At 39.7% G+C, this 19,378-nt stretch overlaps 1 protein-coding gene across 1 annotated transcript; it reads left to right on the top strand.

The window, feature by feature from the left end:
* Positions 1-225: 225 nt before the first annotated feature.
* Positions 226-18,927, top strand: LOC131322497 (protein trichome birefringence-like 8). The gene is made up of 4 exons (XM_058353844.1): positions 226-685; positions 15,441-15,830; positions 16,204-16,362; positions 18,173-18,927. The coding sequence occupies exons 1-4, from the start codon at positions 243-245 to the stop codon at positions 18,504-18,506; spliced, it is 1,326 nt and encodes a 441-aa protein (XP_058209827.1). The 5' UTR covers positions 226-242; the 3' UTR covers positions 18,507-18,927.
* Positions 18,928-19,378: the final 451 nt, after the last annotated feature.

Below are 19,378 nucleotides of genomic sequence, written 5' to 3'. Positions count from 1 at the left end.
TTATACCACTGTGAATGCTCTTAGGGACAGTATCGATCTATTCTATTAATAATTTCCTTGACACATGGGAGTGCGGGCAAGTCATAGAAAGAGCAATTAGATCGAAAACGTGAATGGAAGTTACTAGCTACTAATACAATTATATACTTACCAAAATAAACTACAATTATTATTCTTGAATCCAGAAAAGGTCAGTCCTCGATATTTGGCAACAAAAATCAATCCCCCCAAAGTTCCCTCATATGACGGAATTCTCTCTCTCTCATCCCAATCTCCTTCCTCTTCTCATGGATCATCAACCCTCTCATCAATCCCCCATAACACAAAAGCCACACATTCTCTCTCTCCCAAACTTGATCACCAAGAGAGAACTAATCGGTGCTCTCTGTTTTCTCTCCCTTCTCATGGTCACCGTCACCTTCTTCACAACCACAAGCCCATTCCTGCCACGGTCTCTTCTTGGTATTGGTTTTCTACGACAAGATTTTCCCAAAAGCCAAAATCCTACGTCAGGAGTTTGTGATTACTCAACTGGTAAATGGGTTCCAGACGAAAATTGCCCGCTCGGGGCTTACTCCGAGGATTGCCCGTTTCTTGATCCTGGTTTTAGATGCCGGAGAAACGGGCGTAGGGACGGGGATTACTTGAAATGGCGGTGGCAGCCGGAGGGCTGTAATCTTCCTAGGTATGGTTTTCAGGGTTGAGATTCCATGTCCGCTACGTACCCTGCATATACTTATTCATGCATGCCATTATTGTCATATACTGTTAACTAGATTGTGCTGCGCAAACCCTATTTATTTATTAATTTATTTTGCGTAGTTCGGAAATTCATAAACTTCACCAACAGAGTTGGCACACATCCTAAACAGACAGAAGCGAAACATAACAACACAAGGACAAGGCTATCCAAGCCAACAAAACTTAGGCTTGATGTCTACCAGCTCCTAAAATATCCTCTCGAATGAGAGGCCTTGTAGCTGCAGGATTATCATAGGTTATCACTAAATTATCATCTTTTTCTGTTCCAATGCGGGATAAGGTATCAGCACTTTGAACAAAACCAATTTATTTGTATTTGTGCTTAATATGCTTTATGTTGTGTCATGCCGTTCCATATTTAACATATATCAGGGCACAGTCAATTAGCTTGGCATAATATGTGTCGTGTTTTTCCATGCGCAATTTGGCCATTAAAGTAAAAAAGAAATGCTTGTACTTCAATGGACCTCGTTTAATTTACTTGTACTTCTTCTAACAATTTGTACTTTGACTTTGTGCCTTTACGAAATATTCATATTGAATGATGCACATGTTGTAAAAAAACTGGTAAATGAACCACTTGACCACTCTCTTAGACAATTGCTGATTAGGGAGTGCCAAGATGGACCCTTAAAAAAAAAATGGATTATCACCAACTAAGATTTAATGGATTGTTAACAAGTAGATGTTACGGTTGAATAGTTAAACTTCGCGTTTGAATAACATCTACACATACATACCAACAATATAAACTGCATGATACAGTTTATGCCACGCTCATGTTGTATTGGTTCCAGTTAGACTTGATTGACGCCTCTATCTACTAGTCCTTCATCCGATATAGAAAATTTAGGCAAGTTATTGAAAGAATTTTTGAATGAAATTATGCCTATTTAAATGGTTCAGATTTCTCGATGAAACTATTTTGCAAAATTATGTGCTGTAATATACATCGGATTTGCGATAACAAGACTCCCAACAAAAGTTCACACTCCATCCAATTGAGTGGAAGGCCCAGGGCTTACAAATGCAACTTAACAATATTCAAAGGGCATAGCAATTAGTAAACTGAGCGTTATTTTTTAAAACATCTATCCCGGGTACGTAGAGTGATCATTATTCTTTAGGTTTGGATTTGGATATAGAAAATGTTAGGTGTTCATTCTAATAGCATATAAATAGATACATTAAAAAATAATGATCAAGACTCATTATATTAAAAGATAATGTTAGGTGTTCATTATCCTTACTTTTTTCATTTAAGTTCCCCTACCAGCCCTTTTCCTGATATATAATGTTAGCTGTCTATGGATAAAAATTGTGGGGGAATTTATATGGTAGAACATAGTGAAAAATGTACAGGCATACAAACAAGAGCACATCCCCAACCGTTCAATCATAATTTTATGTTAAAGTTATCGTCTTCTTGTTGGTCAATTCCTTTTACAAGAGAATATTTCTTAACAAAAACCTACCTTTCCTACATATTGCTAATTTGCTAGAGAACATTGTTAAGGTAGACATACGATTTCCTGCCTTTCTTTTTACGAAGATACAATAGAATATTTCCTAATAAAATCCTACCTTTCCTACATATTGCCGATTTGCTAGAGAATATTGTTATGGTAAACATACGATTTCCGGATCTGGATCCGGATCCAAATCCTCTATGAGAATTTCCCTGTGAAGATCTTGTGAGAATTTTGATATGAAGGTGCCAACACATTAATGAGAGATCCAAGGGCTCATAACAGCTCCTTCTCCTTGTTTAACCAAATGGCACAATTTCAAATAGTACATAAATAATTGTCTAACAGAAAGTCTACACACACATACAATCTGTGCACAGATTGTGCACAGATTTCATTATGGGGCCCACCAAGGGTCCCACACAAATCATCCAAACCGTTCATTAAATGTAAAACATTTTTTCAAGGGTTCCCGTAAAAAATAATCTCAATCCGATACTTATAAGTGCTCAATCCAATCATACAACTATTCATTATCCGAAAATCTGAAAGAAAAGTTAGATTGTTGGATGAAGCACCTATAGATATTGGATTGAGCTTATTTTTTACGGAGACCATTGAAAAAATGTTTTACATTTAATGAACGGCTCGAATGATTTGTATGAGACCCGTGGTGGGCCCCATAACAAAATCTGTGCACAGATTGCTGTGTGTGTAGCATCTCTCATTGTCTAACGGAGGGAACCTCCATCCATCTTCTCCGTTACCCTCAATTGGGAATCTTCTTCTCCATTCCTATTCTACAGCTCTGTTGTCCCCCACCAGAGAGAAATCCCCACAACTGTTTTTTCATCTTCTTCTTGTACATTTTCTTCTCCTCGGCCAACACCCCAGTCAAAACCCTCCAATTTTCCAGTTTCTTTTCAAATTAAAATTAGAGCTGTTGTTGTTGTTCATTTTTCAATCTACGAAGAAAAAATTTCAAATCAATAGTGAATCAAGTGAAGTACTGAAGTTCAAGAAGCAATGGGACAGCGCAATCTTATTCCTGATGTCTCCACCATCACCAGACAAAATTAACATATAAACAAATGTTGAAAACTGCAAGAGCACGCATGGGAAAGCATGAAAGTGCAACAAATTTTCGGCTGAGGGGAAATGATTTTTTAGGGAGACTTAGCCAAATATTCCTCATATTTACATTTTTTGGCTCAAGGATAAGCACATTTTGCAATCAAACATAAGGGCAAATGTGCCTATGAAAGTATCTAAAATCCTAGGGTACCATATGAAAGTGCCTAAAACCCTAGGGTACCATATAAAAATGCTTAAAACCCTAGGGTACCCTATATATGAAAGTACCTAAAACCCTAAGGTACTCTATGAAAGTACCTAAACCACTAAAATCCTATAATAGGAAAGTGCAACCTAAAACCTCATGAAAGTGCCTAAACATGTTTTGTTCTTATGGCTAAAAAACTCAAAAAGTTGAAGGACCTCCACAAAAACTATTTTGTCGACGTCTTTCCCCTAAATGAAAACTATTTTACCGTCCTTATGACTAATTTTTTTGATTTTTTATACTGAGAGGGAACAAGTTTATCGCAATGGAACGGGCTGGCAATGGGAACTGTAAGACGTGGAATGGAAAAGAAGATGTCGGATTGTGGGTGTCTCCCGTTTTTTCTATGTTATCTTTTTAGCCTCTGTATTACGTCGTTTGGCTAGACAAGGAGGAAGAGCTGATGTGAGCCCTTGAATCTTTTCATTAATGTGTTGGCACTTTCACATCAAAACCCTCACAAGATCCTCAAAAATTCTCATAGAGAAGTCGGATCCGATTTCCAGATCCTACCTTTTAAGTTGATGTTTGGTCACGAAATGGCTCAAGGACTGAGCGCGGGCGAGCCAAGACTTATTGCGTCTAACGTAAAGGTCTGGATGCCCTCTTCTGACTTTGTAACCTTGGAGGCGAGTGTGTTGTGAACCTAAGGGTTGGATCACAATGGAGGTTCGTGGTTTTGCCACAACGAAGTGGACTCAGCAATTTCCTAACCGTGTAGGAAAGAAGTAATAACGTAGAAAAAAAAACTTTATTAACCGAGTAATAAAGTTTTGCGTAATGGGAAAGATAAAAAAACCTGAATTACTTGAAGAAATAATTGAGTTGGTACAGGAAAAGTAAAATAGGTGCTTTGCTAGGAAGATTTTGGTTTAAGCGCTGAGCTTTGAAGTATTGAACCCTTTTTCTTCTTGTGAACTTGTATTTACAGGCAAATAGCATTTATGGTTTTGCATGAGATGAATTTTCCGCCTTGCTTCTTGTCACGCCAAGTGTCTCATGTTTGAACTATCATGCATGAGTGGGTAGTTATCACAGGTTGAGAAAGGCTAATGAGCCTCTCCTATTTTCCCTTTTCGTGGGATGACAGAAACTATTGGCTATTTGACTTAGACTAAGTCAAATAGCTCTTTGCAAAGTAATAAATACTTAACCCACTCTCCACTTTTTATGGGATGGTTCCAGAAGATCTTCAATAACTAATGCAATTATGGGCCTTTCTATTTCCACCGAAATAATTGAGCCCACAAAGCCTTTATCCCACGACCCAATTGAATTAAAATTAATCGGGCCCATATAATATTATCCTGGCCCATTAATTTTAAACTCAAACATCTTTATTCATAGCCCAATTTAATTGAATTTCAATTAAATGGTCCTCCGGCAATAGTCTAGGACTGGGTGCCAAAAACGAGTGTAAACAATTGATTACATTTATACGTTTTTCTTTTGAGTTGATTACAATTTCCCTTTAAATTGATTTCATTTAAATGAGTTGAATTCATTAAATGTGATGGATATATAGTAGTGTTTTTTTACACACACACCTCACTTATATCCCTTGTACTTTGGCCAAGTTGCAACTACATCCCTTGCCCTTCATTTTTCAACATATACACCTGTTCAACTTTGGACTAAATTGAGACAGTTCACAATTCTGTAAAACAAACGGAAAAGCTTGAAATGGGAGGTTGGAAGGAATTTTTCCTAAAACACATTGAGTAAGACCATTTTACCCCTATACCACTTTCTTGTAGACATTTTTTGTACCAAAAATTGTTTCTTTTGTTGGAATTTTTCTGTTTCCACCGACTTTCTTGCACTGTTCAATTCCTTCGAGGCAAACATGTTCTTGTATTCAAACTCGCTATTTGTGAGAATATTAGTCATGTTTGGGAGCAAAAGGATTAGTTCTACTTTTGTTTCACACCAAATATCTACTCTCTATGTCTCTTTATTACAGTCCAGTACTATTCCATCTCGGATTGTCCCTTAAAAAAAATGTCCATTTTGTCAAGTTAGTGAAAAAAAATAGATACTTTTTCTATTTTGCATCTAAAAGTAGATTCATTTTGAAAAGCTAGTGGATAAAATTATAATAATATTGCCACCATAGAGGGTAGTTGTGGGGCTCCAAAGAATCTGGTCCTCTACCTCTGAACCTCTGGTTAGGATTGAGTGAATCACCTAGCCTTCGCCTAACCTGCACACAAGTAAGCACGACTAAAGAACCACACCGGACGAGCCCAGAATGGCCCTCCGGCACGAGAATGAGAAAAGTGTAGAGCCAGCGAAAGGATCTAGGGTTTTAAGAGTAGGAGATCATCTACCTTTTAGGGCTACTATCCCTTGGTATTTATAGAGGCTCCTTGGCTTGCTCTCCAAGTTCGTCTATGCATTTGACACGCATCGGCTGACATCACCTATGATGTAGCGGATAAGGCAGTTAGTGTGAGCTGTCATGGGAGACATGACCGAGCCTAGTTGCCTAGCTCCGGGCCGAGCCGAGCCTCGAGGGAGCTATCATGGGAGACATGGCTGAACCTAGACGCCTAGCTCCGGGCTGAGCCGAGCCTCGAGGGAACTGTCATGGGAGACTTGGCTGAGCCTAGTTGCCTAGATCCGGGCTGAGCCGAGCCTCGAGGGAGCATTGTGACCTAGCTTCGGGCCAAAGCGCAGAGGGTAGCATCATGGCCTTCCACCGAACGTAGCGACTATGGCCGAACCAGATTATTCAAACCAATATAATAGCCCCTCAACTTCTTCTGGTACAAATAGAGTACAGGAGAACTTGACAATGAGTCTGGCTGAATATCAGTGGCTGAACCGTAACAAGAGCCTTTGATGGTGTAAGGGCCGAATGCCATGCGGATTCTAGAAAGCCCCCCGGTGTGAGAAAATTGGTCGACCGATATGATGGTCTTCGATGGCGCAAGCACCGAATGTCGTGTGGACTCTAAAAAGCCCTAACGGTTTTTAGAGTTGGCTGACTTGATACAGAGTTGGCTGACTTGATACGAAGGTCATTGATGGCATAAGCCTCTAAAAAGCCCCGACGCTTGAGGGTTGGCCAAAGGCCGTTGATGGCGCAAACATCGAATAGTTGATTGGACTTTAAAAAGCCCCGACGGTTGAGGATTGGTTGAAGGCCATTGATGGCACAAACGCCGAACAGTCGATTGGACTTTAAGAAGCCCCGACGGATTGGGTGAAGGCCATTGATGGCACAAACGCCGAACAGTCGATTGGACTCTAAGAAGCCGCGACGGTTGAGGGTTGGCCGAAGGCTGTTGATGGCGCAGGTACTGAACTATCAATTGGACTCTAAAAAGCCTCGACGGTTGAGTGTTGGCCAAAGGGAGTTGATGTCGCAAGCGCCAAATTGTCGATTAGACTCTAAAAAGCCCTAAGGGTTAATGGTTGGCCGAAGGCGGTTGATGGCGCAAGTGTCCAACAGTCGATTGGACTTTGTCCTTGGACTTTTTATAATGATAGCTTCGTCCCTCTCCCGCCGACCTTGAGCTTTATGTGGCTCGATTGTGTATCAACCACGTCATGGTCATTGTAGTCGTTGTATTGGACGGTCTCCTAACTAGGACATCCATCGGAGTGTCTTCTTCGTGTCTCTGAACCTTGCCAACCCCACCTTGAGGGGGGCCTTCTTCGTGTCACGTTCGTCCAATTGCTTCTCCAGCGACTGAACATAAGCTATTATTGCATCTTAAGGCGGGAGAGAACCCCACTATAGGGGGCATAGAGACATAGATATGGCTGCCGATTGAAGGAGGAGTGATGGTGGTGTTCTCTGGGGAGAGAGTGTGTTTGGTTGTCCTCCACTCATTTTGGCTGAGAAACGATGGTTTAATTCAAAGGGACAGGAGGCTGAGAAAAGAGAGGGAGGTGGAGCCGCCGCAGATCCAAGAAGAAGTTTCATGTTGGGTTCACCAATTATGGGGCTCCAAAGAATCTGGTCCTTTACCTCTAAACCTCTGGTTAGGATTGAGTTAAATGCCTAGCCTTCACCTAACCTGCACACAACTAAGCACGACTGAAGAATCACACCGGAGGAGCCCCGGAATGGCCCTCTGGCGTGAGGATGCGAAAACTGCGGAGCCAGCAAAAGGAACTAGGGTTTTAAGACTAAGAGATCATCTACCTTTTAGGGCTGCTATCCCTTGGTATTTATAGAGGGTCCTTGGCTTGCTCTCCAAGTACTTTTATACGTTTCACACGCGTCGGCTGACGTCACCTGTGACGTAACAGATAAGGCAGTTAGTGTGAGCTATCATGAGAGACATGGCTGAGCCTAGTTGCCTATCTCTGAGCTGAGTTGAGCCTCGAGGGAGCTGTCATGGGAGACATGGACGAGCCTAGTCGCCTAGCTTCAGGCCAAGCAGAGCCTCGAGGGAGCTATCATGGGAGACATGGTCGAGCCTAGTTGCCAAGCTCCGGACCCAGCCGAGCCTCGAGGGAGTATCGTGGCCTAGCTTAGGGCGAAACCACAGAGGGTAGCATCATGGCGTTCTGCCAAACGTAGTGACTGTGGCCGAACCAGAATATTCGGACCATTACAATAGCCTTTCAACATCTTCTGGTACAAATAGAGTACATGAGAAGTTGACAATGAGTCTAGCCGAATAACAGTGGCCGAACCGTAACGAGAGCCTTTGTTGGTGCAAGGGCCGAATGCCATGAGGATTCTAGATTGCCCCCCATCGTGAGAAAATTGGCCGACCAATATGAAGGTCTTCGATGGCGCAAGCGCCAATTGTCGTGTGGACTCTAAAAAGCCCCGACGGTTTTGAGAGTTGGCCGACTTAATACGAAGGTCGTTGATGGCATAAGCCTCTAAAAAGCCCCGACGATTGAGGGTTGGCCGAAGGTCGTTGATGGTGAAAATGTCGAACAGTCGATTGGACTCTAAAAAGCCCCAACGATTGAGGGTTGGCCAAAGGCCGTTGACGGCACAAACGCCGAACAGTCGATTAGACTCTAAAAAGCCCCAACGGTTGAGGGTTGGCTGAAGGCCGTTGATGGCGCAAGCGCCGAACTGTCAATTGGACTCAAAAAGCCTCGACGGTTGAGGGTTGGCAGAAGGCCGTTGATGGCGCAAGCGCCGAACTGTCGATTAGACTCTAAAAAGCTCTTACGATTGATGGTTGGTCGAAGGCCGTTGATGGCGCAAGCGCCGAACAGTCGACTGGACTTTGTCCTTGGACTTTTTACAATGATAGCTTCGTCCCTCTCCCGCTGACCTTGAGCTTTATGTGGCTCGTTGTGTATCAATCACTTCATGGTCTTTGTAGTCATATTGGACGGTCTCCTAACTAGGAGATCCGTCGGAGTGTCTTCTTCGTGTCGCTGAACCTTGCAAACCCCACCATGATGGGGGCTTTCTTCCTGTCGCGTCTGTCCAATTGCTTCTCCAACGATTGAACGTAAGCTATTATTGCATCTTGAGGCAGGCGAGAACCCCGCGATAGGAGGCATAGAGACATAGATATGGCTACCGATCGGAGGAGTGATGGTGGTGTTCTCTGAGGAGGGAGTGTGTTTGGTTGTCCTCCACTCATTTTGGCTGAGAAACAATGGTTTGATTCAAAGCGAGAGGAGGTTGAGAAGAGAGAGGGAGGTGGAGCCGCCGCGGATCCAAGAAGAAGTTTCACGTCAGGTTCACCAATTGTGGGGCTCCAAAGAATCTGGTCCTTTACCTCTGAACCTCTGGTAAGGATTGAGTTAATCGTCTAGCCTTCTCCTAACCTGTACACAAGTAAGCACGACTAAATAACCACACCGGAGGAGCTTCGGAATGGCCCTCTGGCATGAGAATGAGAAAAGTGTAGAGCCAGCAAAAGGATATAAGGTTTTAAGAGTAGGAGATCATCTACCTTTTAGGGCTACTATCCCTTGGTATTTATAGAGGGTCCTTGGCTTGCTCTCCAAGTTTGTCTATGCGTCTGACACGCGTCGACTGTCGTCACCCGTGACGTAGCGGATAAGGTGGTTATTGTGAGCTGTCATGGGAGACATGGCCGAGCCTAGTTGCCTAGCTTCGGGTTGAGCCGAGCCTCGAGGGAGCTGTCATGGAAGATATGGCCAAGCCTAGCTAGTTGCCTAGCTCCGGGCCAAGCCGAGTCTCAAGGGAGCTATCATTGGTGACATGGCTGAACCTAGTTGCCTAGCTCCGAGCCCAGCCGAGCCTCGAGGGAGCATTGTGGCCTAGCTTTGGTCCGAACCGCAGAGGGTTGCATTGTGGCCTTCTGACGAACTCAGTGACTGTGGCCGTACCAGAATATACGGACCACTACAATAGTTATGAAAAGTGGATGTGAAAGGTAATGTCTCCAAAATGAGTTGCAGTACAAAGCTGGACACTTAAAAATGGGACAGAGGAAGTATCCTTTTTCTTCCTTTCTAGATATATATACATGGTGCTGGCTACTTTAGGCCCCCAAAAAATTACAAAATTATGGGCCCTTTTTATTTTGGTACCATCGTGAGCAGTCGGGAATTTTTTTTACATCACATCAATCCCTGATGTATCGCAAGCACGGCTTGAGCGCCTTAGGCCTTTTACTTTTAAACTATGGACCCCACATTTAATCTACCTTCTTATATGCATTTTTTGTCATTTTTAGGTTGAATTAATTTTTATTTTGTTTGCTCATAAATATAATTAAGGGCCCAACCTTGAAATTCGCCTCGAACCCCCAAAATGTAAGGGATGGCCCTGTACATAATCGACTATTTTCGTTGTAGCTAATTTCAGACAAAGAAGTTTTCTGAAGTTGAAATAGATTAAGTCTTATAATTAAACAGGGTGTTTCGACTTATTAATCCTTTTGAATTAGTTTTTGGCCTTTATTCAAAAAAAAATCTTCTCTGTTAGATTTGCCTTAATTTTTTGTGAATTATTGTTTTTTCTAGACGAGAGGAATATAAATTGTAAAAAACTTATGATCAAAACTAGCAATTAAAGGAGAAAAATATGTATAAAGAGAAGAAATTAATCCAAAAGGATTATTGAATATGAAGATATCAAGACATAACTTTTTTACCTTTCCTTTAATTTTCTGGTTCTTTATCTTTTGGTTGGTTTGGAAAAATAAGAACGGACCCTAACTATTTGGTCACCTTTTATCTTTTTCCAAAAACAATTTTCTGGTTTTCCCTCCTCTAGACCAATGATATAGGATGCAAACTCCCAGGGAAAAAATGATCTCATTCAACGTGTTTTAGAGGAATATTCCCGCAGTCCCAATTTAGTCCAAAGTGTCCAAAGTTTAGGGGGTGTATGAGTTAAAGTATAGGGGGGGTAGTTGCATTTCAGTCTAAGTACAGGGAGTGTAGTGTAATTTTTCCTCTCTATTTTTCCCTTCCCCTCGAGAGGGATTGGGTTGATTAGAGAAATGGCAAGTTCATTTCCTATATGATGATTTCAACTCAACAGGGAGATTTTCTTAAGCCTCCTGCCTCCCTAAGAAAAGGGAGGGTGGGAACTTGGAAAATAGGTATACTTCTTCCATTTATTTCCTCTATAACCCACTATCTAACTGCCAACCTCTCCATCAATCCCCTTACATCTTACAGTGGCAGTTCCAAATGCTTTGGAAGTCCACGAAGTTTCAATTTTTGGATTTGCACAGAGAAGCAACAAGTCGATCAACTCTCATTTTTAATCCTTGAGATTCTTGGTAGAGAAAAGAAAATGTCGAGAGGGTGAGTTATCAAAGTCGAAAGCAACAAAAGCCACCATTCAGACCACCTTTTTTTCACACAAATTTTGGTGCCAAATCTTCCTTTTTCTTCCTGCTTGGTTAGAAGCAATCCTCATGCCGTAGTGCGTGTATGAAGTTTCTAAGGGAAGCAATTGAAGCTTCCCTTGAATTTGAGTTCTTTCTTTCTGCGCTGGATGCCTTGATCTTTCAATTCTTAATTGGTTGCTGTTTTGCATCATTCTTTTTGCCATCATTTTATTCGTATTTTATTTATAAGGCTAGTTTATTTCACTCCACTTGCACAAGCATTGCATATGCAAGTGCCTCTATGTAAAATTATTCTCCTTTCTTCAAGCTCTGATTTGGAGAAATTAAGAGAGGACGTTCATTACCTTTGCTTTCTTCGGAACAGTAAAAGGTGATCACCTTGCTGATCAAAAAAAAAAAAAGGTGATCACCTTATATGAATTTTTTTTATTTCAAAGTGTTTGTGTGTGAATAAGCTTAATTGAGACTACAAACATTAAAAAAAGAAAAGAAAAGATTAGCGACAGTGACAAAAAAATTGTCACTAAAAGTGCTAGTGGTGAAAAACTGTCATTGCATACTATTTTAGTGACAACTATTTTGGAGTCTGTGACAATTTTATTGTTACTATAGCTCATTTTTTTCTAGTGAGACATGAGCAAATAGTGGGTTGTGCAAATTTTTAGATGTGATGTGTAAATACTGGGCTGTGAAAAAATTTCACTATTTAAAAATGGGTTTTGTTAACATGTGCCTTGAGGGCAAATGTCAAGAGACTATTAAATGTCAATGACTATGACTGAACCCACTACCATAGAAAATCGTAGAAGAAGTTCATGCAAGAAAAACTTATTCTAGTGAAACTATAATACCCTTTTAAGTCTTATATAATAACCTCACTTTTCATTTGCTTCCCTCTATTTTTCAAGCCCTCTCAAATCTCACGCAAGTTTTTTTTTTTTTTTTTTTTTCCAATGACCAACTTGGTACTCTACCCATAAGGGAAGAATGAAGAAAAAGAGTGGGTTTAAAGGTTGATGAATTAAGTGCAGCAGAATTTTTTCAAAAGGTACTTGTAGTATTTTTCTTTCTTAAATAATAACTTTAAAATATTCTGGAAGGTATTTTTCTTTCGAAATGTTATTTGTAGTAATATGTATTCTAATATATAAAGGGAGAGCACCACTTTGGCGTCCCCCTTTTTTGAAGTCATGTCATGTATTTTCATTTTTCATAAATGCCCCCCAAAAGAATTGTGTAAAAGTAGTCTCACCCAACTGCCATACCCACGTTCCGCTCAAATTTACAGTTAAGTCGGAATTTTCTTTCATAGTGGAACCAAACACCTTTCTTCTCTCTTTCTCTGAAAACCTAAAGTGAACGAATCTGTCTTCTATAAGGTTTCCTTTTTCACTCTGCCTTTAGTTGTTTTTTTATTACTTTTTGTTTTCTGTATACTTCACAAGTAGGAGTAGTTAGACGTTTTAAGTATTTTTTAAAATAGCGACAAATCAAAGAAATTAAGAGGCTATACTGCCACACAGTCTCCTACGGCAAGGTATCTCATCTTCTCTCTTTGCCTTTTGTTTTCAATTGCTATTTCGGAAATACTGTAGCACAGGGTGCATACATGGCGTGTAGTGCAGATCACAGTCATCCAAGAGTATTTTAGACGATCCAAATTTAAATGAAATTTTTATGGGGAAGTTTCATTTTAAATTCAGACCGTTGAAAGCACGTTTGGACGGTTGTGATCTTCCCTACAGGGATCCACCCGGCTTCTCCTTTTTTTACTTGGCTTCTCCTTTTTTACTTTCCTTTACACTGTACTTATCTTTCTGGCCACAAAACAAGAGGAATTAAACTCTACGTGAGGTGTGTTTATTTAATTAGTTGTTTTGTAGAAAAACCCCCACAATTGATGAAATGATATAAAAACCGGAAATTGAATTCGATGTATTGTTTGATTGAATTTTTATAAATTTTTTCAAAATTTGACTTGTACACGCATCGCCCCAGCCTTGAGTTATTCAATTAAGACACAACCACACCACCATTTTGACACGTCATTAATATAAGAAATAAAAAACAGGGCAGGAAATTAAAATTTTGTAAATACACCAAACTAAGTCTCTCATCTTGGATTTGCATGAAATATGTGTCTATTTCCGTCTCTGATTATAGAATGAATCAAATAGTCATGCAATGGGACACCAAAAGGATGACCTCATTAGCTATGTTTTCAGTTTTGTTATACAATTAGAGGCCGAGCACACACAATGCGTGTGCAAATCAAATTACGTTTATTGTTTGATTGATTGAACGTTACAAAAAATAATAAGAGAGATTTGACTTGCACACGCAATGCGTGTGCCCGGCCTCTAGTTGTAGTTATCGTCAGAGAGCCGAATGTGATGTGTTTGCATGGAAACATTGTGTTTGCTAACTTTTCTAGTCTGATTTTCTTTCGGTGCATTTTGTTAATAGTTTTTAGTTTATTGTATGAATGTGAGGGCATTTGTGTCCCATGTTTAAAAACTTAATGTTTTGAGAAAAAAGAAGGATTTTGATATTCGCGTTTTACTTTTTATTGATGGCGCTCCACTTTGTTTATAAAGTTACTAGCGCCATCAGTAAAAAATGGAGCGCAAAAATCAATTTCCAAAAAGAATTGATTACATCACTACTATATGTATAGTCCCCATGAAAGTGGAGTAAAGGGAAAGAATTAATGCTATCTTAACATGTGCCTTCAGGGCCCATAGTAACAAATTGGTGCTGCATCCAGGTCACAACCAAACCAAACTAAATCAAGTCTTGTGTCCTAATTAATTGGGGTCGGCTAAATAAATTCTGTTTTCTATTGAGCTTTGTTTAGGGCTACATGTTCACTTAGAGTTAGTAAACCTAATTCCTTCTGTACATGACATCCAATATCAGTTTAGGTCATCCTCTTTTTCTAACCCGACTATTCACTACTATCATGTCACTCTTCTTGACTATTGTGTCACTGCACATCTACGGTGCTTCCAGGTCATAGTTTTTGTCATTGTTATCATTTAGGTAAATCGATTAATTTGAAACCATATCATTTAGGCCAAGCTAGCACGGGTTTCCCACAGAACTATTCATTCAAAATCTATGATGATAAATTCGAATGATCACGGTTGGTTTCTTGAGTGTTCATGTCTTCATAAGGTGGGCCTTTATGTGAAATTATTGTTGAGCAAGGGAAATTTTTTATTTGCATTTTTGTAAAGATGGAATAGTTGATGTGAATTTGGAGATAAATGTGTTCATGCACGCACATTAATAGAGCTAAATTTTTTTGGTTAGAGGTGCTTTTAGGAACGGGCAATCTTCTCGTAAATATATATATAAAAACAAACAGTGCAAAACCTACTCTTCTTTTTTTCTTTTTGGAAAGTTTTATAACCACCCAAAAGAAACCAAGGGGACAGCCTTGAAAAATCCCAACAATACAAACAAATTCCAGCCAGAGGCTGAGAATTAATACAAGAAATCAAAGAACAACACTTCTAAGAAATTAGAAGGGAGTTCTAAACATCACGTATCCCGAATAAAACTTGAAGGAAGATTCCAAGTAGCCTCAATACTAAGAGCTTCAGAAGAGGCCTTGGCAGCCTTCCACGAACAAAAATAGGCTCAAATATTCTCGAAAATTTTCTTAGCTATTGCATCCGAATTAGAGCCTAGATTAGTAAAGACCATAGAATTTCTCTCTCCACAAGTGGTAGATGGGCACAAAAGTGAAGCATCTGTACACTTCGTCCCCAAAGCTCTAGAACCTCCACGCTTTCTCAAAATCTGAGTCCAAATGAACACCGAAAATTGGCACTCAAAGAACAGATGTTTATGAGATTCTACACAAGATACAACAATCATTAGCAACAATTCCCCATTTCAAAAATCTGTCCATAGTAGAGAGCCTTCCATGGCATACTAAACCACTCTATAAAGGCCCATCTGGAAAAACCTACTTGACTTTTCGTCATTACTGACCTTGATCAAGACTTGAAAATCACATATACTCCTTCTACATATCTACAGATGTTCACTCTGTATTGATTTTGACAACTTTATCCGCACTGGTTGTTACAGATTCAACGCTAGCGATTTTCTCGATCGAACCCGCAATGGCCGAATAGTTTTTGCCGGCGATTCTATTGGCAGAAATCAGTGGGAGTCCCTTCTATGTATGCTTTCACAAGGTGTTTCAAACCACTCCACAATACAGGAAGAATATGGAAACCCGATAACCAAACACAATGGCTTCCTCTCAATGCGGTTTGACGAACACAACCTCACCGTCGAATACTACAGAACACCTTACTTGGTAACAGTGAGCCGGCCGCCAAAAAATACATTGAAGGACGTCCGGGGAACAATTAGGGTTGATATGCTCCATTGGTATAGTGAAAAGTGGGCTGCAGCAGATGTTCTTGTGTTCAATGCCGGACATTGGTGGAACCATTACAAAACCCTAGACATGTATGTTCAATCATCTGGGACTATCATGTTAATTTTTGTTTTATTGTTCATGGTTCGCCAAGGCAATGTAGTCCTTAATACCGCAATTGACTTTTTCTAGATCTAATATTTATTTGCAGTCTGCGACCAAACTAATTGTTTTTTTTTTTTTTTTTTCTTCTTTATTTCGGCCAAAATCAGCATTGTTAGTTGTGATTAGTGAGATTTGAACTCCTCTCAAATACATGAGATTACATAGTGCCTATTACTTTATTACAAAACACACAAGTTGCAACATGTTAACATCATGTACAAAAATCCTGACTCAATAGTGTTGCGTTACCTTGATATATTTGTTAAGCTTGAGCTTTCTATTGGATGTTCATATTTGTAGGGGCATATACTTCCAGGAAGGAGGGACAGTGAACATGAGCATGGGTGTCATGGAAGCATTTCGGAGGTCCCTGGAAACTTGGAAATTATGGGCGACGCTAAATTTAGACCCTGCAACAAGTTTTACTTTCTTCCGAAGCTACTCCCCGGTGCATTACAGGCAAGTTTTTGACAGAGACGCCATTAGTTTTCTATGGCAACACTGGCAGTAAATATCTATATATATATATATATATATATATATATATATAGATACAGATATAGATATACATGTAGACACACATGCACATAATTATGCGTACCACCAACGTATTCTTTTACCCTTCCCTTTTGCAATTACTTTATAGCAACAAGAATAGCTAATAATGTTGTTGGTTCAAATAGCAACCCAAGAGAGAGGGTGAATTGGGTATCTCAAATATAATGTGGAATTTCAAAACATTGCTGCAGTAGAATTGAGCTGACTCAAAATAGAAATTCACACAGTAACGGAGCAAGCTCAAAACATAAAAGACAACAAATGCAGAGAATTAAAGAATAGATTTATGGACTTAAATGTGAAACTAATTAGCTAATTATGCATGATATACCACAATATTGTTTTCAAACAAATCCCAGTTCATACATGCAATATAGATATGCAAAGTGGAAAGTAAAGAGAGTAGGGAAGAGAGAAATCGAACACAAGGATTTATAGTGGTTCGGTCCGCAACTTCACAGCCTAGTCTACTCCCCAAGTGTCCAACTTGGAATTCGCTACACTATCTCCAATAGTTACAATCCTTCTAGCTTCGTGGGTGCTAGACAACCTTTACAACGAGCAATCTATCCCCAATCGCTCCAACTATTTTTGACTCTGGTGTTAATCACATCTAACCCAACTAGTTTTGACTCATGTGCTAGTAACACCTAACTCTATGTGATTTTCTCTCCAAAATCACTCACAAAAAGATCTCTCAGAAAGTATGAACAGGGGTGTACAATTCCCTCTTACAATGAAGATCAAAATAAGAACTCTCACACGAGTGTACAGATATCAAGATGAAGAGTATAGTTGCATGACTGATAGATTTTCAAGTAATGGCTCATAGCAATTTTCTTCAAGAGTTCTCACTGTATAGCTTCCTCTTGCTTCTCTTTTTATTCTGCAAAGAATATGACTGTTGGAGAAATTATACCGTTAGACACAAAAGGCTCCTCCCTTTCCATTCATGATTCCTGCAATCTTCCTTCATAATTGACTTCAAATCAGCGATATAATATTCCATTAGCTCTTTGAACCATAAAGGAAAGATTTGTCCTTAATCTTTCCTTTTCTTCTTTTAACTCTTGACTATTTGAATCCTTGGCTAGGATGCTAGAGAAACAGCCGTACAGTCTAGGTTTAGGAAAATAATCTTGTGCAACAAGTACATAGCTTAGCTATAAGATATTTCACCAAAGCAACCTTGAATTTTAGAGGGACAATTAAGTAAACACTCCAAGATTAATATATTATAAGAACCCAATAATTAAAGTGCTATATGATTTAATCAAATTAAAGTTAATTGAAATGTGTTTGTTATCATCAAACTCAATAAGGTATCATAAGAAAACCTTTGGGCTAACAAATGTTATTCTAAAAAGATTTCAAGGGTAAGAAGACAAAATAAAAATATGACACGTGCAATGATCATCATGTTTCCTTAATAAGTTAAAATTTTTAAAAATAACCAATAAATAGGGGCATAGGGAGTATAATAAAATAAATAAATTTTTGTCCGACAAGGACATGCGAGAGAGATTAACATGTCCGTATTTCTTAAATTATGGAAATGGCCCTTAACCAAAACTCCAAAATGGAGTTAGAGTTTTCATGTTTCCAAAAAGCAAACGACAGGAAACATATACTCATAGATCTAATGTGAGTTTTGGTTACGGGTCACTTTATTCGATGATCTAATAGGAGTATGAGTTTTTTGAGACTGCAGGAACGGAACATGGAATGAAGGGGGAAGCTGCGACACTAACACAACACCAGAGACTGAATACAAAAAGATGGAAGCCGAGCCACCAAGCAATCTGATCATTTCCGACATACTAAAACAGATGGGAACTAATGACAGAAAAGTGCAGCTCTTGAACATATCATATCTTACAGAGTTTAGAAAAGATGGTCACCCGTCAAGCCACCGTGAGCCAGGGACTCCACCCGATGCTCCACAAGACTGTAGCCATTGGTGCCTACCTGGAGTTCCAGACACATGGAACCACTTTCTCTATGCCCACCTAGTGTCAAAGGGATTCAGGACTAAGTTAAAATGAAAAGCAGTAAGAATTTGAGATGGCTTTTATCCAAGGTTGTTTCCAATCTTTCACCTTCTAAATTTGATTTGGGGCCTGGGGCAACTAACTTTTCCGGCCTTATGTGGAGCGCGCGTACTACGATGACCAGGCTTAATTAAGTATATGATGACCAGGAATCAGTAGACTATCAATATTCTTAGCAAGTGGTTTGGTTCTTCCCTAAGTAGATGCAGAATTAGATCATGACTAGACACTTTCTTGATTGTGAAGTTGTTTTTTCCTGTAAATCCATCTGCATATATATCTTGGTGGGAAAATTCTCTCTTTCGTACTTCAACAACCAATACGCTTGGCTGATGAAGAAAAAGGAAGTTTTTGCCAACAACTTGAGCCTGAGAAAAGCCACGACCAATAAAAAGATAATTCCTTCGCATAAGAACCTTTTTTCCCCCTCTTACTTTGTTTTTTGCAGTTGGATTCTTAGCAAGTGGTTTGGTGTACTGCTGCTGGTGGCCAGTAATGGCGGCTGAGATACAACGTTCGGTGTGTTTGGACTGATTGAGGGAGAGAGGGTTTTCGGGGGTAAAAGCTTTGGGTTTGGGTGTGATTTGGGGGAATATCTCCTCCAGATTTACCGGAATTTGGGCTTGATTTCTAAGTAGGAGTGGGCCCACTTTTACTTCTCACCTCGCATTTTTTATTCCCTTAAGTTTGGCCTGCAGATAGTTTAGGACTGGATAGTACCCAATAACTATTAACGGTCAAGTCCAAAAAACGAATTATCAGCTTCTAATGGGTGTTTGTTTTAGCAGAACTTACAGGGAAAAAAGAAGTCATAAGCTACAACTGTTAAGCCACAATCAACACCACCATTGTAGATAGGATTTTCG

The sequence above is a fragment of the Rhododendron vialii genome, chromosome 4a (genome assembly GCF_030253575.1).
Source record: "Rhododendron vialii isolate Sample 1 chromosome 4a, ASM3025357v1".
Lineage (NCBI taxonomy): Eukaryota > Viridiplantae > Streptophyta > Magnoliopsida > Ericales > Ericaceae > Rhododendron > Rhododendron vialii.
The sequence above is the reverse complement of the archived record's forward strand: the minus strand, read 5'-3'. Positions and strand labels throughout refer to the sequence as shown.